This window comes from Tachypleus tridentatus, chromosome 1 (genome assembly GCF_004210375.1).
Source record: "Tachypleus tridentatus isolate NWPU-2018 chromosome 1, ASM421037v1, whole genome shotgun sequence".
Classification (NCBI taxonomy): Eukaryota; Metazoa; Arthropoda; class Merostomata; order Xiphosura; family Limulidae; genus Tachypleus; species Tachypleus tridentatus.
The window spans coordinates 26,903,611-26,919,824 of NC_134825.1; the positions used below are offsets into that span (position 1 = coordinate 26,903,611).

At 33.5% G+C, this 16,214-nt stretch overlaps 1 protein-coding gene across 6 annotated transcripts in view; it reads right to left on the minus strand.

The window, feature by feature from the left end:
* The window catches only part of LOC143244804 (tetraspanin-11-like), a 67,158-nt gene that overhangs the window by 5,246 nt on the left and 45,698 nt on the right, over positions 1-16,214 (minus strand). For 3 of the 6 annotated variants that reach the window (XM_076490162.1, XM_076490175.1, XM_076490167.1), the window contains exons 2-6: positions 9,343-9,411; positions 5,604-5,673; positions 4,175-4,366; positions 1,863-1,937; positions 24-119 (exon numbers count right to left, since the gene is read on the minus strand). In XM_076490162.1, the coding sequence (XP_076346277.1) occupies positions 24-119; positions 1,863-1,937; positions 4,175-4,366; positions 5,604-5,666 (426 nt within the window). In that variant the 5' untranslated portion in view covers positions 5,667-5,673; positions 9,343-9,411. Of the gene's footprint in view, positions 1-23; positions 120-1,862; positions 1,938-4,174; positions 4,367-5,603; positions 5,674-6,108; positions 6,178-9,342; positions 9,412-13,959; positions 14,184-15,884; positions 16,088-16,214 lie in introns of those variants that run through there. The other 3 variants (XM_076490186.1, XM_076490156.1, XM_076490196.1) reach the window with 3 other exon arrangements.

The following is a 16,214-nucleotide window of genomic DNA, read 5'->3' on the forward strand; positions in this document are numbered from 1 at the left end:
ACGTACACTAAGCGCAGCATTACCTTCGTCTGCACAGCATCCCAAGCTTCTGTTACTGGAGTATCATTCATGTACTGTTTAACTGTTTTCAACATCTGGGTATGCATGTGTTCCTCCACCTAGTGTTAAGAAAATTTATAAAAATAATAATTATGCAAAATTGCGTAGTACATTTTTGTTCAGAAATAGTTTACTTTCCTATAGGAAAAAAAACACTAACGTTCACCGATTTAAAATACTAAAGTTACACTGGAATACATCAAAAACATCACTTCAGAGAATCTAGTTTATCTACCAAACTAGAATCACGTAGCTAATAACGTAATAAGCAAGCCTTTGAGAGAATTTCTCTGCAGTTCGTGAACCCTAAATCTACGTGCTTTTGATAAGATATTGCACTGTTATTGTTTTTATCATATTGATGTAGGGCTTTCTGGCACTATCATATCTGCGTTATGTTTGACATCTTGTGTTATTCATTTAATATTTTGCTTCGGAAAATTTGAATTTGTTGTATTTAGAGATAAATTTAAAAATAATTTAAACGTAACGTTTTAATGTCAAGAGTTTAATAATAATATGTGCGAATTATAAACATTAATATATAAGCAAATAATCATATGGTTATTCTCAAAGATCCACCCTAAACATATTTAGTCTAAAACATAGCAAAGCTTGAAATCATGTCTAATGCTATATTTGTTCTTCCCATATGACATTTGTTGGTAAAGTTAATATAACAGTATTCATAAATGTAACGACTAGTTGTTTTAACTATTTGTTTACAAAAGAGATGTGTGTTGGGAACTCCGCAATCTTTATTCCATAGGCCACATATGGGCATACTGAAAACGTTTAATATAGAGTCACATTTTAGAATTCTTCCGGATTTCTGAAAGTACCAGTGACTGTATCGAAATTATTATATATTTCTAATGCTTCCAACTTAAAAAAAATAAAAATCTTACATCAGTCGATTATATAATCCTCACTAATGTAAAACAGAGCGTGGACTAGTTTTGGTTTATCTGAACTTCATAGTTGTGTTACAGCTTCATCGCTAGAGCAAAGCATGTCGCCTCGTGCATTCAGAACAGTTTATGAAACAATTAAACTAACAAACGCTGGTGAAAGCGAACTTACAGTAACATTACTATCTTTCTTAAATTTTCTAAACTAAATTCATGTTAGTAATGAAATTTTAAGATTGTTTATTGTAAATAATTATACATTATTTATAACAGTTTAATTTTGTAAACGAACGCAAGTTCTCAACAAAATCAATTACGAAAATCAGATGCGTTTTTTTACACTGTTCTATTCCTTCAGAATTTTCGGAAAAAGCTACACAAAGCGCTATAATTGTCCTTAACTCCGAACTTTCAGAGTAGATAAAGCGAATTAGTGAACAACACCACTGTATACTTCTAGATTATTCCTTGATCAAAAAGTGTGATTTGACCGTCACTCTTACCCGCACCTGTAGCCCCCCTCCCTCCACGTACAGGAACAACTTTTGCGTCAAACAGAAATAAACCAAGAATCCTTGGATTCATAGTTTGTGATTAAGATACTTGACGTCACTCTGACAGGATAAAAAAAAAAAAATATATATCGTAAAGCACTACTGTTGTAAATGAAATTTCAATCCAAATAATTTATTTGGCAACTTTTCCTTTCTGCTAATGACCGTTAGTGTTGGAAATTCTAATTATGTGAACTAATGTGTCGCATTTTTCTGCTGTACAATTATATTTGATTCAAACGTATAATGCAAGTTAACACTATCGCTAGGATAAACGTTAAACAGGTGTCATTCTTTCTCATATTATAACCAGAGCTAATATATTCAAATAACTTACTTCATTTCTGAAGACGAAACCCAGTATTCCACCAACAAGCATTGTGATAAATATCATTAACAGGATAATAAAGAACTGAAAAAAAATCAATATATTCTATTAAATAGTTCCTCACATTCTATAAGTTTCATAATACATAAAGTGAACACGTCAGGTTAGAAATTCCAATGTATCACTTCCGTGAAGATCAGGGGTTCCCAACCGGTGGGTCGCCACCCCTTGGGGGGTCGCGAAGCCTTGTTAGAAGTAGCTTGGGATAACATTAATTTTATTTCATCAATTACATTTTCATGTCGCGAGTGCCAAAAGGTTGGGAACCCCTGGTGTAGATCATCGGGAATTATTTAGCAAACCTTTAAATATTTCCCATACTACGATAATCAATAAACAGTAATTAAGGAAATCAGGATTTGGTAATTTACTCTTTCCAGTAAACTAAAACGTGCATAAATATTAACAGTAAAAACTGATCGTTGTTTAAAATTGAGGAATCAATTTTAAATCCCGAAATATATACGATATGGATCCTTAACCCTTTTCTTAAAGAAGCAGATTCTGTTAAAAACATTTCGGAAGAAGAATATTTGGTATTTATAAAATGTATATCTTGAAAGTTAAACGTGCTCCACTATTGTTTTGGAACCCATAAAATCTATTCAATATAATCGCTGTATTTACATACACGTTCAAATCTAAGAATTTCAGTTCACAAGCTCCGATAAGTAACAATGATCTGACCAAACCAATGCTACAAAACATTCTACACTTGGCCAAATCAAAATAATATTAAATAATTACAAATGATAACATTGTTTTAAACTGTTAAGATTTTACCAATTGAACAAAATTTCATAAGAATGGCTGCAATGGAGCTAGACTGACAATATTCCACCTTTCATATAAAATGGTATTTAAAAGAGGGTAAATTACATTCAAATAGCACTTGATATGTTTCGGTCGTACTTTTAAACAAAGAAAACTCGTATTTATTCTGTAGTACCTAAATCATTACAATTAAAATTTTCAGCAAGTAAAACAGCCATTGAGAAGGCGTGTAAATTATCGTAAACTGAAATACAAAGTATGAAAAAGAAGCGAATATTTAGTCATTTGATCAAAAAATAAGCTTTTATCATACATATCCCTCAAGGTAATGGATGAGAAAAATTCTAAAATTTATACAAATAAGCCGTTAAAAACCAACTTTAAGACTCAAACGGATATACACTCTGGTCGTGAAGACTTCAGGTTCAATACATTTATACTTATTGGTGTGGAACGAGCATGTCCTTCTCCCTCCCCATACAGATTTTTTTCGATTATATGTTAATATTAACTGTCTTTCGCTTTAAATCACTTACTGCAAAATATGTTGCTAGTTAAAGAAAAACATTATAAAGTTTCAACAGAAAAAAAAAATGTAAAAATTAAATTTTTCATGGAAAAAAATTTAACCGTTTCTCAAAACTTAAGGTATCCTTAAAATTGCAACGAAATTCAACCTTTAACTTTAATCCAGTTGTCCTGAAGTTTTGGCTTCACCTGTACCATTAATTACTGATCAACGAACCAACGCATTGCGAGTCATCCGATTAAACAGGTTGAAACACCGTTTGGTAAAACACGTTTGTTAAAAACAATGTTTTATTGAAATGTTTACGATTTAAGTTTCAAGTGAATGAACTAATCAAAATGGATAAAAACTAACATGCTGCTTTAAACCTGGACAAAATAACTGTACGTAGAACAACATCCCAACAACATCAGTTTTATTAAAGAAAACAAACAGGTTTCACTAAATTTTCTGTTTTATTATTATTATTTTTTACTGATCGAAATAATTTTTTCAGACTTTTCTCTGATAATCTCTAGAATACTCGTGATTCAGTCATTTCCTAGACTTTTCACTGTAAAAAGTTATCACTTGTATTTTAAAAGAGCGACACAAATACAGCACTGATTTTTTTCCTTGACGTTTCTTCACTTCAAAAACTAGTCTTATGCAGCAACAATAGTTAAACATCACATAAACCTATCGTATTCGAGACAGCCCTTAAGAGAAGTTCAATAAGGCTAAAAACAGTATTTGGTAATGCTGGTTAATATTCGCAGTGCATTGCTTTTGATAATCCAAGTTTTCGATACTTTATTCAATATTTAACGAGTTTCATTGAATGATTATTGGAAGCAAAAATATTCAATACATCTTTTAAAATATCGTCATTAATAGCAAACAAGCTTTTATTAAAAAAAAGACTAAAACCATCAGTTCCCCCTCCCCTCACCATCTAACTATTTTTACAAATACTTACCGTTAAAAGCATGCACTTAATTTCTTTCAGTGCCCCCATACATCCTAGAAAAGCTATAATAACTGCTATTAAACCAGTGGCAATAAGAATAGCACCGGAACTGACGTAGAGGTTACTTCCAAGAAGTCTTTCCATGAAAGACTTGTCTGCTAGCGTCCATATTCCTATAGCAAAAACTACGAACCCACCGAACTAGATAAAGGGAAAAACAAAGAAACGTTATAAACAAGACATAGAAACTGTATGGCTATGATAAAGTGTCTTAAGCCTTTAAGTACGAAGTGAATTTATATTTTATTGAAATGCCCACAGAGTGAGTGTTTCATTCATTTCTTTGAGTGCTCACTTTGGTCAACTTGAGTTTTCTTTATCTAGAGTGTTAGAACTCATCTCACCAAATAACTTTGTGTTCCTTGAAGCAACAACAGGAGTCGATTTATTATTAAGATACACAAATACGCTTTCAAGTTCTATTTAGTTTATACAAACAGAAGTAAAACTCATTGAAGGTTCTCTATAGAAGAGAGTTATAGCCACATGACTCCACAGTTTGAGAGTGTAGAACTTATTTATTGCCTGGTGCTAAACTTCTCTAGTGTATAAATACAGAGAAATGAACACTAAAATTACGATACGGTGCAAGTCTGGGTGTGGCATTTGTATGGCACTTAAAAAAAAAAAAAGGCTAAAGTGGATAAAAACAGTACACGAATAGAATCTTTACTACATTAACACAAATTACTGTAAAGTTCCTGTAAGACTCAGCTTTAATCTGTGCTAATATTATTTCAATTGCGTTAAACCCTCGGACTAACGTTCCTTCTAAACCCGTTAGAAGATCTAAAAATACCCTAATATTTATGAGGGGACTTACACCCCTCACTTCTCTATTATATATCTGATCAGCCAAATATAGTGACTACATCTAGAAGGTAAGGAGTTGTCTTTTAAAATAGAAGGATCGAAGGCTTTGAGGCACTTCCGTTCCAATACAACTTTTATTCAGTTTCATGACTGCTTAAGTACACAACTACAATTTGTTTCGAAAAAAATATATACATTTTCGAATTTAAGCACAAAACTTCACAATGTACTATCTGTGCTTTAGCCACTGCGTGTATCGAAACACGATTTTTGGTGACATAAGCCCCCCAAACTTGTTACTGGGGGGTAGAAACTTAATGAAGTCTAGAACTTGAATCGAGTTTTGTCAAGGGTATACTTAATATCTCATGTTAGGTTTAACGACTCGTATTTACTATTCTGACAGATTATTCCGACTACAAACTGAACTAAAAGTGGTGCACTTTAAAATAAGGTCCAAGTGGATGAATGTGAAAAGGGGAGTGCTTTTAAGATAAGTACAAAATAAAGCTCTAACTTTCACAAGAAACAAACAATGAATTCTCAATTGATACATTATACTCACCAAGATTAACAAATTGGCTGTAAACATGGCATATCTGATAGCTTTTCTGCAGCCATCAAACATCTTGAAACTGTAATTGAAAAGACGCAAATAAAAACTGTATCGTCATTTCCTTTCTTGACTTGCATATTTAGCTTCTTCACACAAACACACTCAAAATTTCATATAAACTTATAAACTAGCAGGTTATTTAAAACGTTTTATCTCAAAATCACTTGATTTGATATGCCTAGATTGAATAGCTCTCAAAATCAAGTAAAAAAAATAACACCATTCTTCAAGTACATTATCTTTCAAGGGAAACTTCAGAACCAAAAAAGTAAGATACTTTAAGTTAACTTGAAAACTAAAAGTAAAGTATACATATACTACGTATAAAAGTTACTCTAAATTTTCAGTATATTTGTTGCATTCGATATATACACGTTTGAATTTTTGCGCAAACTAAAATAAGAACTATTTGAGAAAAGCTGTCCTGAAAACGTAAACTTTCATCAATACCCACTGTCAGTTCTCGAGCTACTCTTGCCCAACGTAAAACTAGAATTTGCCAATCACTTGTGCAATTTGCCTGCACGGAAAGAAAATTACAGAGCGAGGTTTTACGTCACAAGGTCGGAAACTATGAATCCTTGTCATACAGTCCGAACACGTTAATCACAAACTACGCCGACCTTTAGGATGTAACCATACAAGTATATGCTAGAAATAACAGAGTACCATCTTTGTATATAAATGATGAAAAGTATTTCGGCGATTGATTTAGCACTGTTGTCTCATGCATGACACGTGATGTTGAGAACGTGTTCACCTTGTATTATTTCTTACAGTATCGGTAAACTATGGATAGAAGAGAATTTCTTAATAATCTTGGAGAAATATGTACATCTCCCAGGGGGAAAATGTTCATCAGTATTTCATTATGTCAGCATAAATACAATTTTCTATTAATTATTTTTCAGCATTTAATTCTCTTTTTTATTTTGGGAAACTGAAAGATTTGTTTCGACAGATTATTAGGCAAAACCAAAAATTGTAAACACAATTCGGTGAATGTCCGGCAAAAGTTGATAAAATCTCTAATTGGATCATTCAAACATTGCACATGAATAAAGCAGTCCACACTGGCAAGGTCCATTGTGTTGAAAAAAAATTCGGTCATTCACTACCACCCCCGAAATTTCGGGGCTTAGTTTTGTTCCTGACATTTCTAAAGACGGTTTCACGTAATAACGACTACAATTTAAAACCTGCAAGTAACGTAAACGCTAATCAATAGTCACTTTCAAACATTATAGCTTTAAAATAAACGTCATTCGCATATGATATAGAAATTTTAATAAACACCATCTGCTAATAAAAGCAATGAAAGTTTCTGTCCCCAGAAATAAAATCTAGATTAGAAATTCTCCGTATTTGACATTTTAGACACTGGAATAATCAGTCACCTCTGTAAAGTATAGTTGCTACAAAATTCGATATAAATATGTGGATTTAGTGTGGTAAGTATATCTCCAAAAATTCATATTTTACTTACAAAGTAGCAAGTAAAGGCTGCTTGTATCTAAAACAAAAGGTACACTGCGCATACATATATAGGTAGGTACAAGGTGCACAGATTTCTTCTCTGGTAATGTTTCAATACATTATTCTCAAGAATACACAAACTGCCATCGAATCATTTTAACAAAATACCTGATAACATGTGCTCCAACGCAGCTACTTATGCATTTATATTTATTTATTTAATAACGCATGTTCTTATCCACTGATTTAAAATAGGACGAACTTCCAAATACAAAAAAATTTTGCTCAAACAGTTATCTTAATTTTCTCCACAATGTGCCTTATCCGTTTCAATACATTATTCCTAATATAACTTCTAACATGTTAAACTATACCACGAAAACAAATTGAGATAAAGCACTCGGAACTTTACTTCCTACTAGACATCACAAGTGAAGATCTTTTCTACCTTTAAAACAAATACAAAATCAAACTGAAGTTTAATCCGATAAATATGTACTACATCTATACAGAACTGAATGCATGTCCAGTGAGTGCAGAACTGCTGTCAAAGTTTGATTCATTATCTGACAATAAATTCCATTCAGATTAAATTACAAGTTCCCAAGATTTAAAAAAAGTATTTAACTCTTCCGCACATAGGACAAAACTTCCATTTTGTCACTAATTTATTTTCGTATTACAGTATTTTATTGTACATTAACACATTTTTTAATCTAGTAGTTTGGCTTGGTGACTTAGGACACGAGTCTAAAGTTACAGTGCTAAACTGAAGAACTGAAGTTCCGTGGTTCGTATTCCGTTGGCACACACACACACAAACCCCACTGTTCGTTCTAGCAAGAATAACCTAAGAATTAGCGTGTTCTTTGGCTGCTTTTCCTCTAAATCAAAATTAGGGATTATTCACGCAAATAATCCTCGTATAGTTTTGAGCGAAATCAAACTGGCTTTATTCCTTCTTACAATACTTAAAGATCTGACCCAGACATTGTGTGAATTACCGATTTTATACTTAATATGTATGAGGACCTAGGCAGTAAGTTGTGGAATTAACTGAAACAATTATGTTATTTAAATTGTTTCCCATCTCGTATGGCAGTAAGATTAAGTAACAATGTCACAGATATACCAGAAATATAATGAATAAGGAGTTAAAAAAACAACAACCTAATCAATGGTATATTAGGGTTAACACATATTGCGATGACTAACGTTCAAGACATGTTTGATGACATCTTGAATCGTCTGTTCGTCTTCTAGCTTTGCAGGCATGATGTCGGACTCTTCGGTATAATGATCGCCCCCTTTCACAATGTTAAGAAATTACTATTTTAGTAGGTAAGTAGTAGTATTTTACATGGAATGTAATATGGAACCCGTAACATTAGTAGCAGGGTTCATAAGTAAAGGTTAGCAAGCAAATGTAATTCCTCCACGCAGTGAAAAACAGCAATGTAAAATATTTTGCTTTAGTGAGTAATGACGTGTGACCAATCTTTATGGATTAATGAAGCTAAAAAGTAAAAGGATCACATTAATAACTTAAAATTTAAAAGGATACGTGCTTCAATCGAAAGTATATATATATATAAAAAAGTCAAATATTTTCTCACCTAAAATGATTTTTAATTTTCTCGGTCCAGTGATAAATGTGCCAAGTTGTGAATCTGTGATCCCAGTTACAGAAAAATTAAAAACCACTCCCCAAACTTTCGAGTTGTGAGGGTAGTTGATTAGCTACTTTCTTTACAACCTATCACTTCAGATTTATGGTCGGTTAGCGCAGACAGGACTCGAGAGCTTTGACGAAACTCAATAAACAACAACAAATCCTTCAAACTTGAAAATATACAGCATTTCTATGGAATCCTTTACACTCAAACATAGTTAAACATACGTACATTAACCCTTTAAATTGACTAGAAAAAGTGCATAAAGCAATCACGCCTATTCTTCAAAGAATTGAACAGAGCATTTTTTGGCAGAAAATCCTGCTTTAATCCGCCATATTGCACTCAGTTTTTCAGACAATTTAAAAATAAAATTGAAGTTAACAGGCTTTGCTTGAGATATGCAGCTGTGTTTACGAAGAATATGGATAGATTATCAGCAAAAGAAATTACTGTTCCATACTTCAACCAAGTCGCATTAAGAAGCTTAAGGTTATAGTACAAAAATACATTCGGAAGCATTAAAATTATTTACTCACCCTTAATGTCTCTAGTTCTTTAAGTAACCAAAATTCCTTCACTATCTTCTGAGATAGGATTATTAGTACCTGAAAAAAAAAAAAACACGTTTAATTCATATAATAGGAAAAATGAGAAATTAAGTTCAATCCAATTTCTAAAAATGTTATATTTCTGACTCATTCGTAACTTTTGCGAGAAATTTTATTACAGTTACAGTATAACACTCGGTCAAAATTCCAAAGAAACTGTGACCAGCTGAGCAGAAAGTACTGTCTGAGAATATTGAAATTTTGTACCCCTCAAGTGACATTAAATCTATCCCCATGAATGGCCTCGCTTTTGAACACGTTCGTTGATGCGTGAGTTATAAAGTTAAGAACGTCCTACAAATTGTTCGCCGTCTTTATAATTGTGTTATTTTCTTGTAAACCTGATGACCTAATGAAAAGAAAACGTTAGACAAATGGATCAAAGAAATTCGCAGCGACTGAATTCAGTCATGTGTGCAATAATTCATTGTTCCACAATAAACATCAAGTGGCAGTGGAACAACTATAAATCAACAACCTAAGTTACGTTACTATCAGTTGTCACGCTGTAGTGTACTTTTCTAGTTTAATTATTCATTTGTTTGTATTTTTACGTAAACTGTTGTAAGTGTTAAACGTCGGTATCTTCGAGAGGAATTACGATTTATTTTGAAAGATGGGCAATATGAATGTTGTGTAATTTTAGAAACATTACTTAAAAAAGTGTCTAAATCCCTAAAAGTTTCTTTATTTAAGAGAACTCTTAATTCACAAAAAAAATCTCTACACAATTTGGCCTTTCCATCATTTTTATTCTTTGAAGAAAATTCTCTGCTGGCACTGACAGTTAAACTTCTTGTCCTAAAGTCACGATCTGTTCGTCAAACATTTCTAACAACAATCTTGATTTGTGGAATATTTAACATTGCGTTTGCTTGGATTGGTTTTGTATAAAGTTTGATGTATTAGCCTTATGTGCACTCAGGTCAATACCAAATGCTACCAGTTATGTTTAGTATATTAAGTCTTACACAAAGGAACGATCATATTTAGGCACAAAGGCGTTCAACAGTAACGCAAATACGTAGAATTTAAGGCAGATTTTTTAAAATAAAAATACTTCTAATTTTACCTTTATCTTATTTGCCTCAAGCAGGAACAGTATTCACTGACTCCTTTACGTTAAAGAGGGTGTTCTTACCGTAAAAACTCGATGTATTTATGCTACTGTTGTACGTGGATGGTTCATCGAAATGTAAAAGCGCTTAGTAACAAGCATCAGCTACGAATTTGAGAAAAAAACATATCTTTATATTTATTACAGGAGCTAACTTAGATGTCATGTCCGAATTAAACCTTTCAGTAGTGTTTACAAAGGAAAGACCGATCATGACGAGCGTTAGCGACTAGCCTTGAATTTAAACAAGAAAGAAGTTTTTGCTGCCTCAGAGGTCGCCGATGAAACTGGGTTCAAGAAAGCTATTTGGCAGCAGGTGACCTTCAACTGAAATTGTCAAAGTTGCAGTAAAACGTGACGCAGAAACTAGTTTTACTTCTACCTCGATTCACATCTGTCAAATGTTTATAAGTAAATAAAAGGATGGCGTTACGTTGAACAAAAAGATGTCACGTAAATCCTGTATTCCAAGATCAAGTTATGTTTTCCTGTAAAGAATGTTTCAGAAACATGGAGTAAACTAGTAGCTACTATTTCAATGTATGAAGAGCTAATCTTCCTGAGGACATTACTAAAGACGACAGCAAAAAAGGATAAGAGTAGAATATTAACTAATTTGAGGTTAGAACCTAGAAAAGTCACTAATTACTAATTTGACCGGATTCGAATCCCCGTCACACCAAACAAGCTCGCCCTTTCAGGGTAGGGCATTATAACGTGGCGCTCAATCCCACTATTCGTTGGTGAAAGAGTAGCCCAAGAGTTGGCGGTGGATGGTGATGACTAGCTGCCTTCCCTCTAGTCTTACACTGCTAAATTAGGGACGACTAACACAGATAGTCCTCGTGTAGCTTTGCGCGAAATTCAAGACAAACCAAACTAATTTGACTTGGGCGTTTTTCTATAAGCTAGTAAACATGAAAGAACTCCGTATCGGTTAAACAGTTTGGTTTTCAATTAGTCAATTTTATATAAATATTTAAATATTCACGTTTAAGCAGCGAATTATATCGCCTTATTTTTAATATGTTTAATTTTAGCTACTTTTTTCTATTTCTTCAGTAATTATTAATGTCCAAACCATATTTCCTATGTCGCCTATGTTACATTGGACATAAACCCTACGCTATTTCACAAGAACTGCACTATGAGTTAGCAGAATGTCACTACACACGTGCTTCCGACGAGTTTCCCTGTTCCGCCAGTGATAAAATGAATACATTTGAATTTAATATTAGGTGTTTGGGAACCATCCAAAAATACTTATAGAAACATGTTTTCCCATAGCGTTATATATACAGTCTTACTAACAGTAACCTTGCACACCTCAGAAGGTAGGTACGCCATGTCTTCTCTACGGAAAGCATTCGCCATGTTGTTTGTCAAACCCTAGTTACAAGAACGAAATCAGATTTTGTTTAAAGCAGTAAATGAAACTGCTACAAGCTGATGGTACACTTGTTCAAATTACTCTAGTTTCCTATTGCTCGATTACTTGTTTTTTCCTCAAAAAAACTTACCTTGGATAAACATGCGAGTACTTTACTTATTAATATCAACAATAATAATGAGAGTACGTTGAAACCTAAGAATCTTGTTAGTAGCTTGTACATTATGCACTGTGTAAATAATTTTAGTTTTCAGACGTTTATGGTAAACCCTGCTTTTCGAAAAGTATCCGAAATATGGACGACTCGCTCATAGTCTCAGAAGAAAAACAGACACAGACCAGTAGAAACGTGGGAAAACATCAAAACTAGAGAGGGTGTGGTCAGCCGAACGAAGTAGTGTTAAATACAATAACTGTTGCTGCAGTAAATATCTGAACTAAATCTCAGATGTCAATTATGCCCGTGCCACGAAAAAAAAACACGCAACAACGTGACACACACTTTAAGAAAAAAAATTATGATGTATCGCCTCAAATGTTCTTGGAAATGAAATTACGACTACGTAGAAAAATAAATGATATAAGGACGGAAATACGTACGAGTTACAAGAATGTTCAATCATACAATTAACCATCTCACCATTCTTTTATGTCAGAGAAGGATCCTACATTTAAAAACAACTGATGGGCAATTGCTCGTCGATTCTCCTGTCTCTTGGTACCTATACATATCACTTACTGTTACAGTATGTACAGAATACCATATTGTAATTTAAGTCAATTTGAGATAGAAAAACAAATATATATAGGGTTCTGGAAGTGTGAGAAATGTAAATATGAAATAGTTTAGTAATGCATAATCTTGTGTGCGCGACATCGATTCGGAAACATCTGTAATTCTATGGTAAAACACCTAAAAATGTTCAGATCTGTGAAACGTCCTTATAGGTGCACTACAAGCTTCTAACTGAATTGTGAAGAAAAAGTGTTAAAATAGCATACAATACGATAGGTCATCTGAGTTGGCATCATTTATTATGTCTTTGCTTTAAGCTTTCCATGAATATAGGTTGAGGCAAAGCGTGAATTGTCAATAATTCTCTGAAAGATTCAGTTATTTGTTTAAATATGTGTAAGATTAGGCAAAGTTTATCTGTGATAACGATGTGCGAATTGTGAAGAAGGGTATGCATAATGGAATATGTTAGAATATGGAATAGTTATGCACACTGGATATGGAACCTAACCCTGAAATGATCTGTGTTTAACTACTTATCAAAATCAGCAGATCTCGGATATAAAAAAAAAAAAATCCAGAATCCATGATTAGGTTTTGAAATCACTCTCGCAACCTTAACGTTATTCTTACATAAGACATTTAGAAACTTAAATACATATAATCTTCCAAGTTCCAGTAAAGATCAAGAGATCAAGCTTAGACAAATGTCAACGTAATAGTACTGTAAGAGTAGAATCAATCGATATCATGTTTTGCAGAAAAGCAAAACTTGTCCAAACAAGGAGATGCTACAACTATCACAACTGTAACCTCTAATAAACCACTCACAGACCAGGCTTTGCATGACTGTGTAAAATATTTGTTTCCTAGCTCTAGCAAAAAATTATCGTTATATCAATAAATTTAACAAAAAATTACTTATATATATATTTGTCTTTTAAACGAGATTCAGCAAATAATGTAGTGATAACTGAGTAGTTTTCACAGATAAGAGGTCATACCTATAAAAGTATAACGCCAAAAAAAGAGCAGTTAAAACCAACACAGTTTCAACACGTGAACTTAACAAACATCAAAGGGTTAAAATAATTGTTTCTGTCACGCATACACTAACATCGTACCATCACATGCTCTTAAAACTAGTTATATCACATTGATAGACTGTGATCATTGTGTTCCTTACAAAGAAACTAACAAAATTAATAAATTTGACTGGGATGTCTTATCTAAGTAACTGCCATTATTAGGCTCATAAGTTATAGTTTTACATTACAAACAAAACTGCAATAATTTACTTACAGTTACACTTTCGCTGTCGATTGTGCTGTACTTTGTTTGAGTTTTAGTAACCACTAACAATACCAAAATCAAACTGGTAATTTTCAGTGAATATGTAGCCAAAACACTTCACTCTACGTCGACTAAAACTCAAATAATTCGATAAAGTGAAAACGCTACAACTTTTATTCAAAGCAACTCAGTCATACAAAACACGGTTGAGCATGTGTCATGTCGATGACGTAAGTCCGTGTTAGTTCCATTGGGGAAAAGTAGCATTCATATACGTACTATCACGTGACTACTTGGAACCTGGTGGTATTTTCTTGAGTACTGATTTTTAGATAATTCGCCATCGCTTTCCGGGTAAGTGTGAACAATTTAATTGGGACATTTATTTTTACGAGTACTTTCTCTAGAAATGGCATGATCGTTTTTTGTTTTTTTTTAATTTCGTACAAAGCTACAAGAGGGCTATCTGCGCTAGCCGTCCCTAATTTAGCAGTATAAAACTAGAGGGAAGTCAGCTATTCATCACTATCCACCGCCAACTCTTGGGCTACTCTTTTACCAACGAATAGTGGGATTGGTCGTCACGTTATAACGCCCCCACGGCTGAAAGAGCAAGCACGTTTGGTGTGATAGAGATTCGAACCCACGACCCTCAGATTACGAATCGAGTGCCTTAACCACCTGGCCATGTCGGGCCGAAATGGCATAATATAATGTCTTCGTATCAAACTACAAAGTCATTTTACGTTAACAATTTATAGAGGTTTACTGTTATTTTCTTTAATATTAAAAATTGATTACATGAAATGTAAGTCGAATATTCTTTTTAATTTCCTTATCATGGTCTGGTGGCTAAAATGCTGGACTCACAAACTGGTCATGGGATCAAAAGCCGGCGCCGAATACACTCACACCTTTCAGTTGTGAAGGAATTTTAACGTAACGGTCAATCCCATTATTCGTTGGTAAAGAGTAACCTAAGAGTTAATGATAGGTGCTGCTGACTTTTTTTTTTCCCTATGGTTAGTAGTTCAAAAGTTAGGGCTTTGTCATAACACAAAGAAAGAAAAACTTACAGTAAAGTCATATTAAGACTATTAATGAACGATATTATTGTGGTAAGGTTATCTGCTCTTTGAACCCTGACACTGAGAAATACATGAAAAGCAATGTAAATATTTAAAGAAATTTATTCATTTACTTTACCTTCTAAACGTCTAGAATAACCTATATTTTTTCTTCCGTTTCGCTTTAACTGAATTTAATTTAATCATAATTATTAAAACTAATGATCCATATTTTTGAGCTTATGGAATGTTGATTATAAGTCCTTATGCAATGCACTTCCCAAGGATTTTAAATTGAATCCTTATGTAAATCCATGTACTCGCGTAGGTTGTAATATTTCAATTAAAGTCTATTTAAGCAGCAAAATAATTAGTAATTGCATAGTTTTTGAAATAATAAAGCCATTCATATTTATACTTGTATAAAACACTATTTTACCTAAGATAAGCAAAATCTACCTGTTGAAATCGTGTGTATATTTCGGAAACGAAGGAAAAGATAATAGGGGGAATTTCAGGACAACTCGTGTAAGTTGCACGTGACTCTGAACTGGAAACCAAGCAAACTCCAATCTGATTTTTAAAGCTTTACATACTGACATTGTTCAAGTACAACGCAACCGTTCTTTTATGTGAGTTTTATTTGTTTATTTGAAGTTAAGCACAAAGTTACACACAGGGCTATATGTGCTCTACCCGCTACGGGTATCGAAACCCGAATTTTAGAAGACATAACGCTGTGTTACTGGAGGGCTATATTTGTTTTAAACGTTCTTCTTTCGTGAACTGCTCTGCTACTCAGCTTATGCATGTCGTAGAGGTAGATGTGTAATTAGAACAAAACATTTAAATGAACAGTGATCTTACCCCCTAGGATATGAAGATCCCCTATCCAACCGCCTTATCCCACAGACTTGCATCAATCACAGCACGTACGTAAATTTTTACTGCTTTCACTTTCTACTGACTGAACTCACAAGGTGTGATTATAGTAGTCTGAAATTCACTACCCATACCTGACCCAGTTTTGAATGTGTCTCGCGCATCTCTATCCGTCAGTCATTCGCTGTGAAGTGGAAGTACTGCAGTGCGATTCTAGAACTGAAACTAGGCCTCCTTCGGTAGCCTAGTGGCCTTGGTTAACGTGACCACAATCAGCGTGGCAGTAACTACACCACTTTCTCTTTAGTTCTGGTG